This window comes from Diorhabda sublineata, chromosome 9, assembly GCF_026230105.1.
Source record: "Diorhabda sublineata isolate icDioSubl1.1 chromosome 9, icDioSubl1.1, whole genome shotgun sequence".
NCBI classification, from domain to species: Eukaryota; Metazoa; Arthropoda; class Insecta; order Coleoptera; family Chrysomelidae; genus Diorhabda; species Diorhabda sublineata.
Genome location: NC_079482.1, coordinates 18,118,534 through 18,137,085, shown reverse-complemented (window position 1 = coordinate 18,137,085; position 18,552 = coordinate 18,118,534). Strand labels below are relative to the sequence as shown.

The window sequence follows — 18,552 nt, the reverse complement described above, 5'->3', positions numbered from 1 at the left end:
CCAACCTCTTGATATGAGTCGACGTGAGCATTAGTCAGTAGTCGCCATGAAAAACGGCCAAAACAATATTTCAGGTGCAGTGAACGCTTAGTGGAATACACTAAGTATGAAAAAGGACAGAAGGCTCGAATGTGACGTATCTCATGTGTACGCATATTAAAAGATTTATCATCAAATATTTGATCACAAATTTGACTCGCAGAAGCAAAATTTTCTCGAATAAGGCCACTTGGTATGATGTAATGCAATGCAAGGCGCAATATTTCTTGATAGAAAGCAGGCGTAGATGAAGTTCAGGTGATTGTTTCATGCAAGATCTCTCAAGAACTTACAATATCATTGGTTCTGGTACCAATTTTATTACCTGCAAGCTGCAATTCTAAGGAGAAATCTAGTTACTTTCTACTAGGTATTTGTTTAATTCTCTAATATTTGTTAGTGGCAGCAATGATGTAATTCGAAGAGACTTGCAGTATTCATCTATGCAATATTTTGCCTTGCAAGAAATTGCATGCAATTGCTTGTCATGCAGCCTATAGTTAGTAGCGCATACCTTGACGCTCGGTGAAGTACTCCTCGGTTGATAAATCTTCTTGGTGTCCTAACTTTTCCTGTATATACACACATGACCGCCAATAGTGTTCAAAACGATGGATAATTTCACGATAGGATAGTAGGGTACCGATGTCGATATAGCTAATCTGAGTATAACTTAACATAACATAACGTCCTCGAGCTTTATAAAATGTACATGAATCTTTTTGATCGGTTTTAGTGAAGAAGAAGAATTATTTTTTGTAAATATGACTATAGATAAAATATTGATATTGGTTTAAATAATAACACTAAGTATATAAGCACAATACAATCTATCTATGAGGGTTGACTTATATTCGTTTTAGTGAACTTTCCGGTCAATTTTGTAGCCAGTTCAAAGATATGAGATATATAATAAAAGATATAAAAGTCGAGTGAAATATGAGTTTCAATCAATCTTAGATTAATGTTTTTTTCGTGGGAAGTATATGAAAAATAATATTTGTGCAATTAATATCAATCTCTCTAAATTCTGTCTTGAACGAAAAACAATGAAAATTCTTGTTTGCGTTGTTTACACAGATTCTTTGCTTTGAAGCCATAAAATGGAAAATACTGATGGGATTTTCCATTTTAAATATAATTTGCTCTATAGAAAAGGAAATACTCGAGGAAATAATCTCTTTATGAACTAGTGAGTGAAGTAATACAGAGGCTTCTCAAAAATAATGACTACATAAAGATCCTAAATAATAAAGTATAGATGTTTGAAAATAAGACGCAAACTACTGATTGATAGAATCGATTTTGGCCGTGGTATTTAGCAGCAAGGTCAAGGTCATATATCTTGTATACTAAAAATACTGAATAAGAACAAACAAAACCTAGAACGAATATGAAGAGCAAACGTGCCAGGCTTAACTTGAATAACTTTTCTTGCAACAAATAATCTATGCGTTCCAAAGTTAGAAGGATGGGAATTCAAATAGTTACTATGATCGTTACTGTGTTACTGAAATACAAAATGTACAGGAACAAGACCCAATCCTGTATTAAAGAAAACTACAAAAGCCTAGAGAGATTATCATTTAGATTAGAATAATTTATATCACTTATTACTATTTGATACTAAAAATTAACAGATGATTTTAACAATTAAATAAACATTTATTCCTCGCCTAAAATATCAACACAGTCGTGGTCAATAGTATCAACGGTAATAGAATGAAATATTGAAAAAGTCCATATTGAAGCTTCTTATCATTGCTTAGTAAGTTTTTTTAGAGTGAAAATTCGAGTATTTGACTAAATAATTACATTGTTATATCACGAGTACTATATTCGTCACTCCAGTAGTTATTTTATTACAATTGTGGTAGAGAATGGACTAAAATCTAGGGAAATATGTTTAAGCTACCAAGACACGACTTTCTCGAACACTACAACCTACAGAAGTTCAAGATCAATATCCACAGGCATCTCCACACGCAGGCACCACTCGAATTACTCGATTGTAGAAAGGGTTACCCTCTTGAACATGAAAAATAGTTCCCTCGCAAAATTTTAACACCTATATACCGTTGTCACAAAACCGTAACTTTCATTAGTATGAAACACTAGCAAAGAGAAGAGTAACAAACGCTAGAAACGAGACAACAAGAAAGAACTGGAGAAGTCGTGATATGATAGGGTTCTAGGAATTAAAAAAGTTATTAGGAATCTATTGATTGTTCTAATATCCACGCATATACATTTAGAATGGAGGAAAGCAAAAAAAATAATCGATTGTATTATAGTCATCAGAAAATTGTGATAAGGGACACAAGGAAGTAAAGTAGAGCATAAGACTACTATGGCAAAAAAAGAATTAACAAGATAGACTAAGAAATATTCAAGTATTTTTAAACAAAAGAAGAAACTTGTTACTAAAAGTATTTAGAAACGCTTGGACTATTTCTAACTATCCAAAACATTGATAACTTGATTCATAAGACCAAGCTCCATCTGCAAATATATAATGTTTATGTGTATATAATGTTTTTTTCTCCTAATTGTCCCCATAAATATTCTACTTTCCTGGCTATTAATTAATTCGGGCAGTACTTTCTTCACCTAGAAACTGTCTTCTTGGTATTCCATTTATGCTTGCTATCCAAATAACGGTCTATACATAGGTACAATTCAAGCCGCTCGTTGAAAACTCATAAATAACACATCATATTAATTTAAAGATCGCACACCCCTCTTTATAAAGGTAGAAGAGTTACGTGGTAGATTTCCTTAATAATAATCAATAAGGAATACTTGTTATCAATCTCCGCGAAATTACAAATTTTTGCTTTGAGAGCATGGGATTTACTACCAGTGTGGATAGTTATTGAAGGAACAATCACTATGAAAATGTCAACTTTATAGCCGACTGGCATGCGAAGTTAGTATGATCATCCCGTATATACTTTTATAAATGAATGAACAATCTATAAAAGGATCGATTGACACTTATATCCTTCATAATTATTGCCATTATCGACGTAGCTCTATTCGCAGTATCATGTTCGATTTCACGCATTCAGTTGATCGGTAGCCATCATGGCAAAAGATTTGTTGTTCGACTGTCAGTGATTAATCCACACGTGCCTTCCATTTGTTCGATTAAATTGACATTTAGGATTATGACACTACATACCGATATCTGAGATGGTAACTGTGAGGTTGAATATAACACCGACAGATGGATCATACTATGGGGTAGGTAGGTAAATAGGTGTATGTGTGTTATGATTATAATATACGGAGTGTTCCAGAATCGGGCAATCGGTTTCCAAGTTGTAAGCACACAATTTTTTGTTCGTTAAAATCATTTATTTCGTTTGATACTAAATACAATTTTCAACTTAAACATACGTCAAACAAATATATTTATCTATTTATGAGTACTTGATCAAAAAGTTATCTACTGGCAACGTATTTTTTATATTCTCGTTAAAATTAAAATTCAATTGAAGCTTATTTTTCAAATAAATATCATGTTCAAAATGAATTTTTGAATTTTTTCTTTGATTTCAATACGTCAGTTCGCATTTAACATTCTTAGTAAATTTATTGATGATTCTGTATTATTAAACAAATTAATTCTAGTCATAGTACAAACAAAATGACTGTTGAAGAAATAAATCCCCTGTGCAAGCTACAATATCAGGTAATAAGTTACCGTTACGTACCTCCTAATTGCATTTTCTATTTTAAAAAATGTTTTTTGTGATGAATTATCATGATTTTAGGTTTTTTTTTAAAGAAAGTTACTTTTCACCTGTGTTTTGAAATTAATTTTCGATCATAACAAACCAAAAATGAGGTCGATTTATCAAGAAAGACATACATAAAGGTCTAAAAAGAGCAAAAAACTGAGGAAATTTTAAAAAATATCAAGATTAATGTTTATTAGAAACAATTTTTAATGGTCATGCGATAATATTTGAATCAATACAATTTTTGACAATTAGACATGACAACGAAAGAAAAAAAATATTTAAATTTAGTATCCAAGTAAAATTTATCCTAAACATATATTATATTAAGTTTCAAGGGTGAAAGAGGCTCAATATCTTGCCTCAAAAAACAGTGTTTCCGTAAAAAAATATTAATTTTGATGTGGAAATCATAATGCTCATTCTAATTAATTATTGTAGATGAAGGCCTTCCAATCAAAATAGAATATTAAGAGCAAAAAACACACATAATTTGAGTCTGAAAATTTGATTACAAATATGAATAAAATGTATAAGTTAATAACATAATGCTCTCCATTCTTCGCTCTTATGTTCAAGCTAAGGTATTAACATATTTTCATCTGCTTTATTTATTATTTTTCTAATTTTATTCTATCTTTCCGCTTATTATCATCGTCTGTCTTGTGTTCGTTTATTATCATATTCATTACCTGTATAGTATTATTACTATATCATCTGCATTTAGTTTTTGTTATTTTTATGTCTTCCATTTTCCAATATTCAAATTTATTATATGGCTCTCACTTCGTCTATTATCTTTTCTTATATTCCTCCGTATTCTAGGATTTTCTATGTTATTTCTATTGACTCGCCGTTTTCTCTTATTGCTTTTTCAGGTACTTGTCAAGTTATGAAATTTGCATCGTTCAATCCTCATTATGAAGCTTTCTTTTCCGTTCGCCACTTAGTCTTTTTTCTATATAGTTTATATCTTGTTGACTTTAGTAATCCTCTATTATAGTTGCTGATTTTTTGTGTCACCTTCCTTGTATATTGATGTGAGTAATCCCACTTACCAATATTCTAGAGCTGCTCCTGTGTCAAATATTTTCTTCATTATAATTTTTAGTACTTTTCTTATTTTCACTTTTACTGCTTTTATCGTATCTATCGTTATAAGTAATATTACTAGTACCTTTTCTGTAATGATTTTTGCAATTCTTTTGTACTAATTTCATTTTTTATTATGTGGGTTTCTCCTTGTTCACTCCCCTATTTTTGAAAAACTTTCATATTAAAACTAATAATCATCATTATTCAAGGTTAAATCAATCAAAAAGCTTCTAAACTAAAATTGTGATTGTATCAAACGTGACAATCAGGAGCAATGCTAGATATTGAATACATCGCGCTAAATATATTCGCTAGGCAATGTTATCAATTAAAAATATAATTTATATTCATAAGCACACGAAGATTGATTTTCGTTACTTTATTACTTACTATCAATTATCATTGTGTTATTGTTCAGCATATTTAGGCATAATTATCAATAAAAATGTATGGTACTTGTTTGTGATTGCTTCTAGTTGCATATTTTAAAATATTATCACGTTAATAACATATAAAATCGATTGTTCGTAACATTGCTAATTCCTTTAAAATTATGAATAGATATTAGTATGTTAAACAAAGTTTTTATGTCAACTCTTCACTAGACTATATTTAATTTAAAATAAAATTTTAAAATAATTTGGTCAAAAGTTTCAATATTTTTTTCTGGGATATTCGTACGGCAGTAGCCCATATGGACTTTATTAACATGCGTCAAAATGCAGAATTTTTGATGTTTAATCAATCAAAACGGTAAATGGTAAAATTAACAACAGGGTATTCGTACGAGCGGCGTAACGAGTTTGAAAAATAAGAATCATCTTTTAATTGGGCAAAACTTCTAATGCCACAGACAGTGGCGTGTGCTCTATAGAGTTTTTGGTTAAATTATAAAGATAGAAAGAGTAGAATTATGTGTCACAACTCACCTTAACGCAATGTGGACAATGTTTCCAACCATTATCTAAAAAGCTGATTGAACAAGACATATTTAACCATCACGCAATGGTGACATCAAATATTCCATTGTAAAGCTTTGAAATCAAAACTTCACATATTGTCTCCAAATGTATTGCAAATTAAATGTAGCAGGTGAATCAATACTACGAGAAAATGACATTAGTTCCTTATCTTCGGAGGTAATTGAGAAAATTAAGACAAATATTAGGAATGGACTCATTTACATACGTTATGATGAAACCACTAATCATATATATTAAAAAAATTGATGATTTCCATTCCGAGTCCGTTCAGGCGTTCTACCCAACCGATTTGCTTAATTTTTTTTTCAATGAAAGGTATTGATGTACAGATTAGCCATCAACCATCGGATTTCATCTAATTTTCACCATTCTCAAGTTATACTCAAATGCGATTTCCCCCTGTACATTACTTATGGGAGTTTTTCACATACACACGCTCTATCCTCAATATCACAGGTTCTATTCAAGATAGAGACTTCGATTTGGTTTAAGAACACTCGCTGAAACACCTTCTTTCTTTTGAGTTTTTGAACACTTAAATCGGTTGAGTTGGAGAGGAGCTAGGCGCGGACATTCAATGTGGAGTTATGGATTTTTGTAGGTTTTTGGCAATTTTTCTACATTCAAAGATCTATATCTCAGGTTCTAATATAGCTTTCGATACGACGAAGCCGCGGGTATAAGCTAGTTCTGTTCATAACGAAGACATCCTGCCAAAATCTTACCTCATTGCTTCTAAAGAGCTAGAAAACACTAATACCCTGACAGTGACCAGATTTGTACAAGAGACTCTTTCAACATTTACATTTTTTCTTTCTACGCCTATTCCTTAAGATAATTTTCTTCTCTTTTTGTTAGATGCAGCACTTTACATGGCAACATATGGAAATCTCTCAACTTAATACATGTAACATGTGTTGTCGCCTATGCTTGAAATAGGGTTGCTGAAGAGGTTAGAAACATTTTAATGTTGTGAATAATTCTTCCTTAAAGTTGCTATAGAGAAAAGTTACCAAACACACCTCATTCACCTCAATTTATTGTTTCGAACAAGTCCGCGATATGGCCAGTGAAGCTGGCCCCGTCCAGTTGTAATTTTGTAGAATTGATACAGCGCGGAATTCGTTTGATGTTTATTGTTATATATGAATAATAAAATAATAAAGTTGGTATCGGTCTCTATCACATAACACACCCTGTATTATATATCAATTTCCCAACACGTTCTCATTTATTTATTAACGAATTTACTCCACTTGACTGTTCCATACTCTATAAAATGGAGGAAATTTTATATTTTCGCAGTCCCCTTGTTTTTTGGCTCTAGAAAATCGAAAAATCATCCGATTTCGATGAATTTTTTTCAAAATTTTCGTTTTTACGGCGGATCTGCGAAGAAATTTATGGGAATAAAAATAATTGAGAGTTATATTGGTTTCAGGGCTTTAAATGTTCATGAAAATGCACTCAATCACGTATAATTGTTGATAACTTTTTCCAAAGAATCAAATGGAGTTGTTATATATTTTTTTCATAATCTACACAAAAAAACGAACAAATTAATAAAAAAATATACAAAAATGTTGATTTATCATGTTTTTCCAATTAAAAATAATAACAATTTCTCTTAAAACTAAATATCAAATTTTGAGGTAATTCAAGAATCATTAGTTGTACATAATTTTTTTTGTAAATAATCATTTTTTTATGTAGACCAAAGAAATAAGTATAATTTGACTATATAATTAATAAATAAACATTATTATGTGATTATTATTTTTCAAAATATTCGATTTTTTGTAGATTGACAAAAAAATATATAAACTTCATTTGATACTTGGCACAAAAGTTATGAACGATTATATCTCAATAAGTGCATTTATGACCACATTTAAATTCATATATAAAATCTTCAAGTGAGATATTTCCTATATTTTTTCGCCGTAAAAACGAAGATTTAAAAAAAATTAATCGAAATCGGATGATTTTTCGATTTTCTAGAGCAAAAGTATAAAATTACCAAAATGGATCATGAAACGAGAATGTTAATGTTTAACGGATATTTCGTCGTGAACTATTTTCTCTTATACGAAAAGATCATTCCATGTCTAACGCAATTTCAATAATTGTATAAGTACAAAGATACTTATCTCATTTCATATGTTGTGATAAAATCTATAAGCATTTTGTTTGCCTTTCAGGAAAATTCCCAACAGAATCGTTTACTTTCAACTGTTCGAAATCGGCTAAGCCAAATAGCATCGACACTCCAGGCAGCCGTTAGGTTTCGAAGATTTTCTAGAAAAGAATCGAGCGCCGCACCGGATTGGTTCGTGGATAAAAGTCATCTCGAGGAAAATACCGCCGGCGATAAGGACAATGGAAACGGACCCACTTGTTATGGACACCGTATTGTTGTTGATCCCACGAACCTGTCACATTATGTGGTAAGTTCATTGTATACAATGAATAATAATAGTTCATATTCTAATAAATGTGAACAAGGAATAATTAGGAAATGCATTGCGTTGAAAATTTTCGATACAGTATTACGGTATTGCTTTTAGAACCGGAAAATACCGGTATTAGTATTATTTCAAAGATTGTGAACAAAATTAAAATAATACAAATATATGTCAAACATAACTAAACAATAAAACATTTATTTTTAAGAATAATTAACAAGTATTCATAAACAAGCTTTAGATGCACCCCCCTAAGTCCATGCTTTTCAAAAATTGTAATTCTTTTTCAAGTTTATGTTCTATTTCTAATCTTTTGTTTTGTTTCTTTGGCTTTGGAACATTCGTCGTTGCTTTGTTAATTACATTCTCTAATTTGTTTTTTAATGAAAATGTTGCAGTATTAATAGCGGGGAGAGATGTAACTGGTGTATATTTAACTTCAAGATCAAAATCTTAACTGTCTGTTTCATCACTTTTAACTCCTAGGCGTTTTATATTTTTGTGATAGAACCTTTTTTAAGCTTAGTACATAAATCTGTATTCGTTTAGATTTCGTTTTGTGATGCATTGACTAATATTGTAAAACTTGAAATATGTTTGTTCGTCTTCGCATTATTCCATACTTTAGAGAATTTATCAATCCAATACTTATTTTACTTTTTTGTGCAACAAGCGTGTCAATCATAAATTTAAACGTCGCGGCTACAACAAGATGATTAGAATCTCTTCTGCTTGGTGCTTTGACTGCTAATTTAATTGGTAAAAATGCATTAATAATTTCAAAAATTAATAGAAACTCCTCTTCGGAGAAGACTGAGTTTGTTTCTAAATCAATTAATGCTTTTTGGGTACAATACCGTGATTAGTAAAACCTTTCCAACATAATAAGTAAACTATTCCTTCGTGTTATAACATCCAATTGCAAATGCAATTTTTTTCAAAAATGTAGTTTTACATATTTTTGTAAATATTGATCATTTTTTGTTGGAGATCCTTTGAAAATTTTTATGACACTCCTAATTATTGTTACCAGCAGGGATAAATTAGCATAATTCAAATTTATTTTAGTTTCAACAGATCCAAACTGTAGGAAAACACAAACATCTGTAATCTTTTTATCTTCTTCATTGTCAGTTTCTATGTCATTTTCATCATATACATCATTATCACAATCGATAGATTGGTTAGGTTCAGCATCAACATTCACTAAACTGGAGTTGCTTTTGTAAAGGACATCTCTAACAACTAGGTAGGTGTCATGTACTGAACATGATTTTCGACTTTAATCAAATGTCCAACTTTTACCATAACTGACGCATCATCTGTCGATATTCAAACTATGTAATTTCCACTTTGTAATCCACTGCCTGTCGGCCAATCATATACACCGTATTTCAATCAAATAATCTTACCAATAGAAACTCGTCGTCGCATCGTATAGCAACCGCTAATCAAGTCACAATTTAGAACGCCAAAATTATTCCTAATTTCTCGCATTACAAGCTACAAGTGATTCCATTGAAAACAGAAGTAAAATACCTTGAACTATACTTGGACCAAAAGTTAACTTGGAAGAAACACATAGAATCTAGACAAACACAAAGCTAAAACTTTAAAATATGAAGTGGCTATTCGGCAGACGATCGCAGTTAACAAAGAAAAATAAGATACTTATGTACAAAATCATCCTAAAACAAATATGGACTTATAACATGGAGCTATGTTGTTGCAGTAAGCCATCGAACATCAAGATACTGCAAACTTTTCAATCTAAAATACTTCGCATAATAGGTAATGACCCATAGTTTATAACCTAACCACACATTATACACAGACAGGCCTTCGTATTTTAACCATCAATGAAATTATTCAGACATCAGCGATAAAAAATAAAAACCGCAACGAAAACCATCAAAATCCACTAATATCCAAGCTTTACACTGATCCAATGGAACAGAGAAGATTGAAAAGACGCTGGCCAGAAAAAGACCTCATAGAGTGATCTACGGAGACCCATCAATGGATGGTGCCTGCCTCAGGCAAGAAACCATATCAATTACTAATTACTCTGTATTTTTGAGGAGATTGTAAATTTGCAATTAAATTAAAAAAACAAGATTGTTCAGCTTCTTATTAATATTATTTTATTATCATTCAAATGAAAAATAATCAAGGAAACAGTGCAATCAGACATATAAAGTATTTTCTTTTTCTGGAAACATCCTCTTGGCCTATTTTCCAAAACTTTCCGAAAACTATAAATCTTCGTCCTTGATGACAATATACTCAATGATAAGCAGCAAGCTAAAATTAAAAAATTAAATAGATAATGTAGGAGAATATTAAAAATGCGTGCTTTTCACGAACGAATGGTTATCAACCAAAAGCTCGAGATGATTTATACCTTGCAACAACGGTAAAGAGTAGAAATTACGTAAAAATTCTTGAATTTTTCGCTACATTGAAGAATTGTTTTAAGGTTGCATGTCGCAGTAACGAAATAAAAAGACATACAAGACCTTCAATCAGCTCTACCAATTACCATGCCCAACACTAAAATATAAACTGTTCGAAAAATTAGTGGAAATTTCTCAAAATATTCAAAAAATGTACTAGCGAATGCAAATCTATACACCGGATATAGCTTTCGTAGATCCTCTGCCATATGGCTGGTTGAAAGAGTTGGAGATGCAGTTGATCGTAAGCGACAAGGAAGTTGGAAGTGCACGTCGGTAGCAGAAGCCTACGTGGATGATTCTATGACATACAAAATAAAAACAGCAAATAAAATACTCAAGTCGGTAGAAAAGAGTCCAAGAACTCTCAATAATAGTTAACAAACATCATAAATTACTCTACTTTGAATGCAGTAAATTTGGTCAAAAAGTAAATTTAAACTATCATGATCCACCAAGACAATGCGAGCTCTCACATATCAGTTCGAACAAAAGCGTTTTTGAACAGTCAAAACATCGAAATGATGGGTCATCCGCTGTATACTCCTTGTTTGGTACCCAATGATTTCTTCTTATTCCCGCAAATATAAAATAAATAGCGAGGTCAACGTTTTTCTACACCATCTCAAAACTTCAGTAGCAACCTTCATAGCAGGCTATTTTAACCTATTTTGTAAGTTGGCAGACCAATCTTAGGAGCCAAACATCATATTAGTGAAACTATTCATATTAATAGAAAATCATTCGCTAAGAATCCAGTAGTGTAGAAAAATCATCAAACTTCAAATGTTGCGGATACATATACATCATGTTTGTCGGAACCAAAACAAGGCAAAGACTTTTACTCTTTGTCTTCTGGGTAAATTTTATATAAGAAGCAGTATCTTTCGTTTGAGTTGCAAGAAAATAATAAATATTTCTTTTGTGATTAGAAAAATTTTATTTTTAATATGATGATTCTTATAAAAGTACAACTAACGACCCAATTGAAGCTAAGTACATTAATGTACTAAAAAAAGTTAAATTGATAAGTTGGATTCATCACAAATCTATCGTAGATTACGATCTATTATGATTATGAGTTAAAGAATTTTATTTATAATGATTTTTTATCTTATACTGTGAAAATGTTATAATGAATCGGTAATGGGAAATTTTTTGTTTCAGTGGCTCATGGTGGTATCATTGGCAGTTCTTTACAACGTAATATTTGTTTTGGGCAGAGCAGTTTTCTGGGAATTGAATAACAAACTACAAATCAGACCTCTATGGTGGACATTAGATTATCTCTGTGATGTTATTTATATTATTGATGCCTTTGTACACGCACATGAAGGTGAGTGTATGTTAATTAGAAAAGCAATTCAATTAGCGAGTAAAATTGATAGTTTTACAACACCACAAAATAATAAAGGTACATATTCAATGAAATAGATCGTATTTTGAAATATTATCTCGAATATAACAGTTTTCAAGTGGAAAGAGAAATGTGAATGCAAACATGATAGGATTCAAAAATATCAAACATAATTTTCTCTTTCAAAATCTTACTCTAGAAATGGAAAATCCAAATAGACACTGATAAAGTGAACTCAATCCAATTTACCATCTTATCTAATCACCTCAACTGTCATCTCACTATATATTCGACTTAAAAGTCACTCTTCTTGTGACTTTTCTTCTTCCTGCCAACACTTTCGGTACGTTGGTTATATTAGCAGTTTCCGTAATGTTTCTTTTGTCATCTGTCAAAAAATCTAGTTATGTGAAAAAATAATTTCGAGTGTTAATTAAACATAATTTTTAGATGGAAAAATAATCAAAGAAACCGAGGAAAATTTACATAAATATTACCCCAAAAGTTCTTTTATTTGTAGAGTTGGTGAATGTCCGGGACCGTCATTTACTATAACTGATGTTATGTTGGTTAATGTTACATATTACAATTACAATTACATTTACAATTATATTTTCACTAAGTGTCACTATCATCAGACGGTAGGTCAAAGGCTCAATTGTAATATGATTGATAGAGATTTAGTCGAAAATTAAAATGTCTAAGTCTAGTAGGTAGAAGATTTTGACTGGATCCGTAGGCTAGTATGTTAGCTTTCCAGTGGAATGACTAGACTAGACGCTGGTTTATAACTTCCGTTGCAGTTAGCATTCAACCCCATATTGTGTTTTATAATGTTATAGATGCGATTTATAATATCATTATTATCATCATATAGCTCCCAGTGGACCAAAGAGTACCTGGGGATGTTTCTGCTGATGTGGAAAAACAATGAGGTCGTTATTCTCATGCATCTTTTTATTGCTTTTGGTCAATTTTGGTTTAAAAGGCTCTCCTTTCCCTTCTGTTTTCGTTTATTTATGTAGCCTCTCTCCATATTAAGCTTATGGCTTGAAGTTATTTGTCAATAGTCCCCATATTCTCATAGGTTTTCTTTTTTTACTTACTTTTCCTTGTTTTATTATAATTGAATACTTTTCTGACTTTGTTTGTTGTTGGTATCCTTAATGCATCACCTATCCATCTCCATTTTCTCTTCGTAATCGCTATGTCTTTTTTCTCTTTTCCAATTGTTTCTTATATATTCATTACATACCTGTCGGCACAAAAAATTTCATATTCTTCTCTTTTTTTTGTCGTAATATCGTTAGTTTTTTTGCTGTTTATGTTTAGTCCAGCTGGTGATGAGTTATGTAGTCTACATGTTTTCTCTTGCATGTTTTTGATGAAAAAGATTTTTTCGGATAACATCAAAAAATTGTAAATTGTGAAAAGTTAAAAAAAAGTGAAATCCGGAAAATAGTTGCCGAAATTCCGTTCATTTAAACGGGGAGAGGTTAATAATAACATTCAATTATCCCTAGCCCTCCGAGGCCGAGAGCCATATTATTACGCTTCGGGACATGTATATAAGAAAAAAAAATGAAAATGAAATAAAATAAAAAGATAACACTGATTATTTCGGAAAAAGTAGTTTTTTTTGAAAAAGTAACCACGTGATCAAAAGTTAAAAAATACATAAACATCATGAGTCACACGTTTTAAGTCAAAAAAATGCCAAGTAATAAATTTTTGGGGCTCGAAAATTGTAGAGTATTTTCGGCACGTGCTTGACATCATGCATTTTCTTTAAATTTGTAAATTTGTACCATACCACAGATGAGGGTTTCCGCGGTCAGGATTATGAACAACCGGACTAGTTTCACGGGTTGAACCGCGTTGGAATTTTGAAAATTCTCGATGTTTGGGCCCTCACTTTGAAGCCATTATCAAGAGAAGGGTGGGAATACGGTGGTTATTCGTTCATTAGTAAGAATTGATCCAATTCAGTGGTGTCAATCTGCCTACTCACACAACGAATCGCCCCTTTTTTTGGTTGATTCCAACGCCTCAATCTGCCCACTCCTTGGAATTTTAACGATGAAATGAAAAGCGGAACCAAAAAAATATAAAATGATTAAAATAGAAAATAAAAATGATATGCTTACCATCAAGAACACTATTGACACTAACACACTCACTGTCGGTCCTAACCCCACCCTTCTCTTCACAATGGCTCCAAAGTGGGAGCCGAAACGTCGAGAATTTTCAAAATTCCAACGCGGTTCAGCCTATGAACCTAATCCTGTTGTTTTTAATGGTAAAAACATCTGGATATTAACCCTGTGATAGAATGAAATCATAAAATGATTTTCCAAAAAAAATTATCCAGGTCCTGGAGCCTCAATTTGGTTTCTAGTATCCAGGGCTGAAAGGATGTAATTACTTCCGTTTCGACTAGAACAACTGTTTCCATCCACGCTTATTCATCAATCAAATGAATTAACTGCGTGAAAGCGGCATTTCTAAACACTTATAGCGAAAAGTATTGAGAGAGGAGTTTCGGAAAACCGCAATCCCAATACTTCTCTTCTTCAAACTACAAATATTGCAGTTTAGATGCCTATATTCTCCAATCGATCCTATATTCTTTTCCAATACAATTTAAAAATTTTTTTCCTCAAGCAAATAATAACAATCAGTTGCTAAAAACTAGAGATTAGATTTACGAAAAGTTTTTTGTTCTCTATTTTAATTCGGTTTTAAATAGGAAACAACTTAATAATGTTTAATGCTTCAATGTGAATAAGGTTATTTCCAGTTTTTTTATTCTCCTTCAACATTAAATATATCTATACCCGCTACAGTATACCGAAGATGTTGCCTTTGCAGGTCAACCAAACGTAAACAGGTGCAGGTACAAAAAACTGCACAGGTGTATTCCAACAGTCAGAGTTAGACCTCTCTGATGAACCGTAACGTGCATGGTAATACTTTTTTTCACGAATAGGACGGCAATTCCTACGAGTGAAAAAAAGTTACTTTACTCACGAGTTTCATGCAAAATCATTTCTACGTCCGTAGACTTAAAAAAATTCGACAATACTCTTATCAATTTTTATTTTGTGATAGTAATATTAAAAGTACAACTGTGACCATTATTAATTTGAAGTGAGGAAGAAGTTACATTACTATTGGTACTTGAATTGGCAGCAGAAAGTTATTGCGTTAAAAAATGACACGTTACGGCACTTTTTTAAATGCAAAAGCGTGAAAAAATGAACCGCTACGGTAGTTTTCTTCACGCTTTTTGACCGATTCAGAAATTACATTCTTTATGAATGCAAATGAATGAAAAAAAACGTGGATATTATAACGGATGTAGAAAAATAGTATCATAGAACCATATTTAAAGTGTATTAAACGGGGTAGGACTCGTATATCCAAACAATTATTTAGTTAAACAAAACTCCTCGAAATTATAATCTGTTTCCTTTGGTACGCCTCATTAATAAGCTATGATTAACTCTCAGATTAGTGTAATTAATCCAATATACATCTCTAATTTCTATCTTTCGCATCGGGCTTAATTTTCTAGATATCATGCCTTCTTAGTATCCATATACATCCTGAATATGATGTTCGTAAAATTTGTGGAATATGCAAATACGGTTTAAGATTCAATAACAACAGTATTCAAATACTCTTCAGGAATAATATCAACTATACAAACTTTTTTTTACTCTTGCTCTTAAATGGGAAAATATTTTTTTGTATAGAAACATTTGTACAATAACACTGGCCAACAAGATTTTCGTAACACAGGCGAGACCTTTATTTTGATAATGGAAATACCCGTTCAATAATAGAAAAAATATTTATTAAGCTGTAACACGTACCACTTTTCAATAGCTTGATTATCTCTGTTCACATTAGGTAGGTAATTTTATAAAGAGGCGGTTAATATCGGTGAATTTTATGGCCGAAAAAATACCTGAACTGTAGTATTCAGAAGAATAAACATAAAAATAACATTAAAAATTAGTATTCTGTTCTGTGAAATCGCAAACCAGGTCATTTTCCGAAAATGTGGAAAAACCTATTTAAAATATTTCGGTACTATTAATTGGGGACCAAGACAAGCAATTGGCCACCCACGCGTGCTGTGTTAGTTGCAGCGTGTCATTGGTGCAGAAAATGAATTGGAAGAAAAGGAGTTAGAGCATGGAAGGCAGTTGTTGGTGTAGTAAGGGTGTAAGGGCAACAATATGGATCCAAACTACCAACAGAAAATTTATTTCCTCCATTCCCATCTGACATATTTTCCCGAAATTTGGAAGCTCTCAGTGATGAGAAGAGAAAGGTTCCACCAAGATATTAAGATCAATGGAAATTCGGTATCAAGGACGATGGGATTCCGCCATGATGGGTGATTACTGTTGGATTTTAAAAAGAGAAAGTGCAACTCCTCATAACAGGAAAATGTAGAGCTAATTGATGTTTAAAGTGATTTTTTTGTTTTTGTTTTTAATAGATGTGAGGCATGTTTATTACGTGCTACAATTATTTTTTCCATATTTTTGTATTTGTATAGATTAATTTTATCCCAATATGCTGTTCATTCTTCGGTTACTACAAAATTTTTTTTGTCGACCAGTTGAACACAACTATGGAATTGTTAAAAATGTGTACTTTCTTTTACACTTTAAAAAACCTTCTGGATAATTCTGCTTTGGGGCACATATGTTTTCCTCATCTTTACAAATTTATTATCTAAAGCCTTTTTAGTGGTAAACATGTACTTCATTCGCATTCGTCAGTTTCTGCTAAACATTATCTCACCAGTTACTTCTAAGGTTGCTGTAACTCCTAAGGAAACCAATGAGGAGGTGTAGTTTGCTCTGGCTGAGATTCAATTAATTTTATTCATTCTTATAAATATTTCAATCGTTAGTTCAGTTACTCTACACCGAGAATAACGTTGTTTACGAGGGCCACTATCAATATTCTGTAATCAGGTGAAATATGTCAGTTCTAGTATTTTTTTTGAAAACTCCATGGAATTTACAATATTTTTAACATTTGGAAATAATGAGTGAACAGTATTGTTTTGACTACATGAATATATTTTTAATTAAACCTAATCAAAAAGACTGTCAATTTAACGGATTATATTTTCAAGTTCAATATTTTTGACAGGGTATGTTATCAATCGAATTCAACTGCTTCGATAGAGTAGATTCCAGTAATTTAATTCAAATATGACGTTAACGTATTATGTTCAGCATGGTCTCGACAGCTATATACAACTTTCACTCAGTGGAGTGATTATTATATAATACAATGAGTATTCTCTTAATTTTTTTTATTCTTTGATCTTATACACTTTTTTAAATAATGAGACTACACCTGATTCTCACTGTACATTATAACCTATACATTTTCATAATATTAAATAATTATAATCACAAGAATTAGAACTATTCTGCAACTCTCTCCATATTTTGACCTTGTCTCGACTTTATTATATTTATTTCCCTTGTATGCTTTCCCTAATTCACTTTTTGTTTAACTGTATGTCGAATGTTGATGTCTTTCCTTCTCTTAAAAGTTTATATGCGTACAATTATCTGATCAAGAAGAGGAGCAAGTGTTCAAAGACATTCGAGTGCCATAAACTTGGAAAGACTAAAAATGCCTATAATTTAGCCAAGTTTAGAGCCACTCAATAGCTGACACTGAAGTAGAAATCTGTTACTCGCATAATAACTTAAGCTATGTTGAAAAAAATAGAGAGATAAGTATCCAGTGATATGGCTGCAGACAAATCAAAATTTTCAAAAATAATACTGAGTGGTGGAAATTCAGCAGCTATGTAAAAAAATAGAAAGACTCTCGTAGACTGTTCCGGATTACGAATTCTGTGGAATATAAGAGGAAAGATAATAAGATAATATTAAAAAACAAAAGTCAAATCCTAGTATTTTACCTTCTGTAATAGCCTTGCTAGAAGCCATTGACACCTGGAAGATTCTCTTGTAAAACCTTTATGAGCTAAGGCAAGGGCGCCCAAGAAGCTTCAAAAAGATTACCCATGCAATTAGAACCGACAAGGCTTCCTTATTGTTAGTGAGTGGGTGTTCAACCAGATACGTACACAACAATAAACGAATAGTGCCTGAAGTGATTCCTTAGATCGTGATAATATCGATTGAGATTTAAGAAAAAAATATGATGTACACCTCGTAGTGAAAGCATATTCACGAACTTATTGGCTACGTCTAATTACTCAGGCAATAATTTACATCGACAATGTGATTATCAGATTGGAAAAAATTTCAACTAACTATTTACTATTTGAACAAATCTATAATAAAGTTATGTGTCTGACGTCGCAGTTTGTCATGAACCATAATTGCATACCGTTCGTTT

The 18,552-nt window shown here is 31.7% G+C and overlaps 1 protein-coding gene across 1 annotated transcript in view; it reads left to right on the top strand.

The window, feature by feature from the left end:
- Positions 1-3,020: 3,020 nt before the first annotated feature.
- The window catches only part of LOC130448631 (cyclic nucleotide-gated cation channel subunit A), an 83,685-nt gene continuing 68,153 nt past the window's right edge, over positions 3,021-18,552 (top strand). The window contains exons 1-3 of the mRNA XM_056786072.1: positions 3,021-3,285; positions 8,065-8,310; positions 11,952-12,120. Coding sequence (XP_056642050.1) covers positions 3,235-3,285; positions 8,065-8,310; positions 11,952-12,120 — 466 coding nt within the window. The 5' untranslated portion in view covers positions 3,021-3,234. The remainder of the gene's footprint in view (positions 3,286-8,064; positions 8,311-11,951; positions 12,121-18,552) is intronic.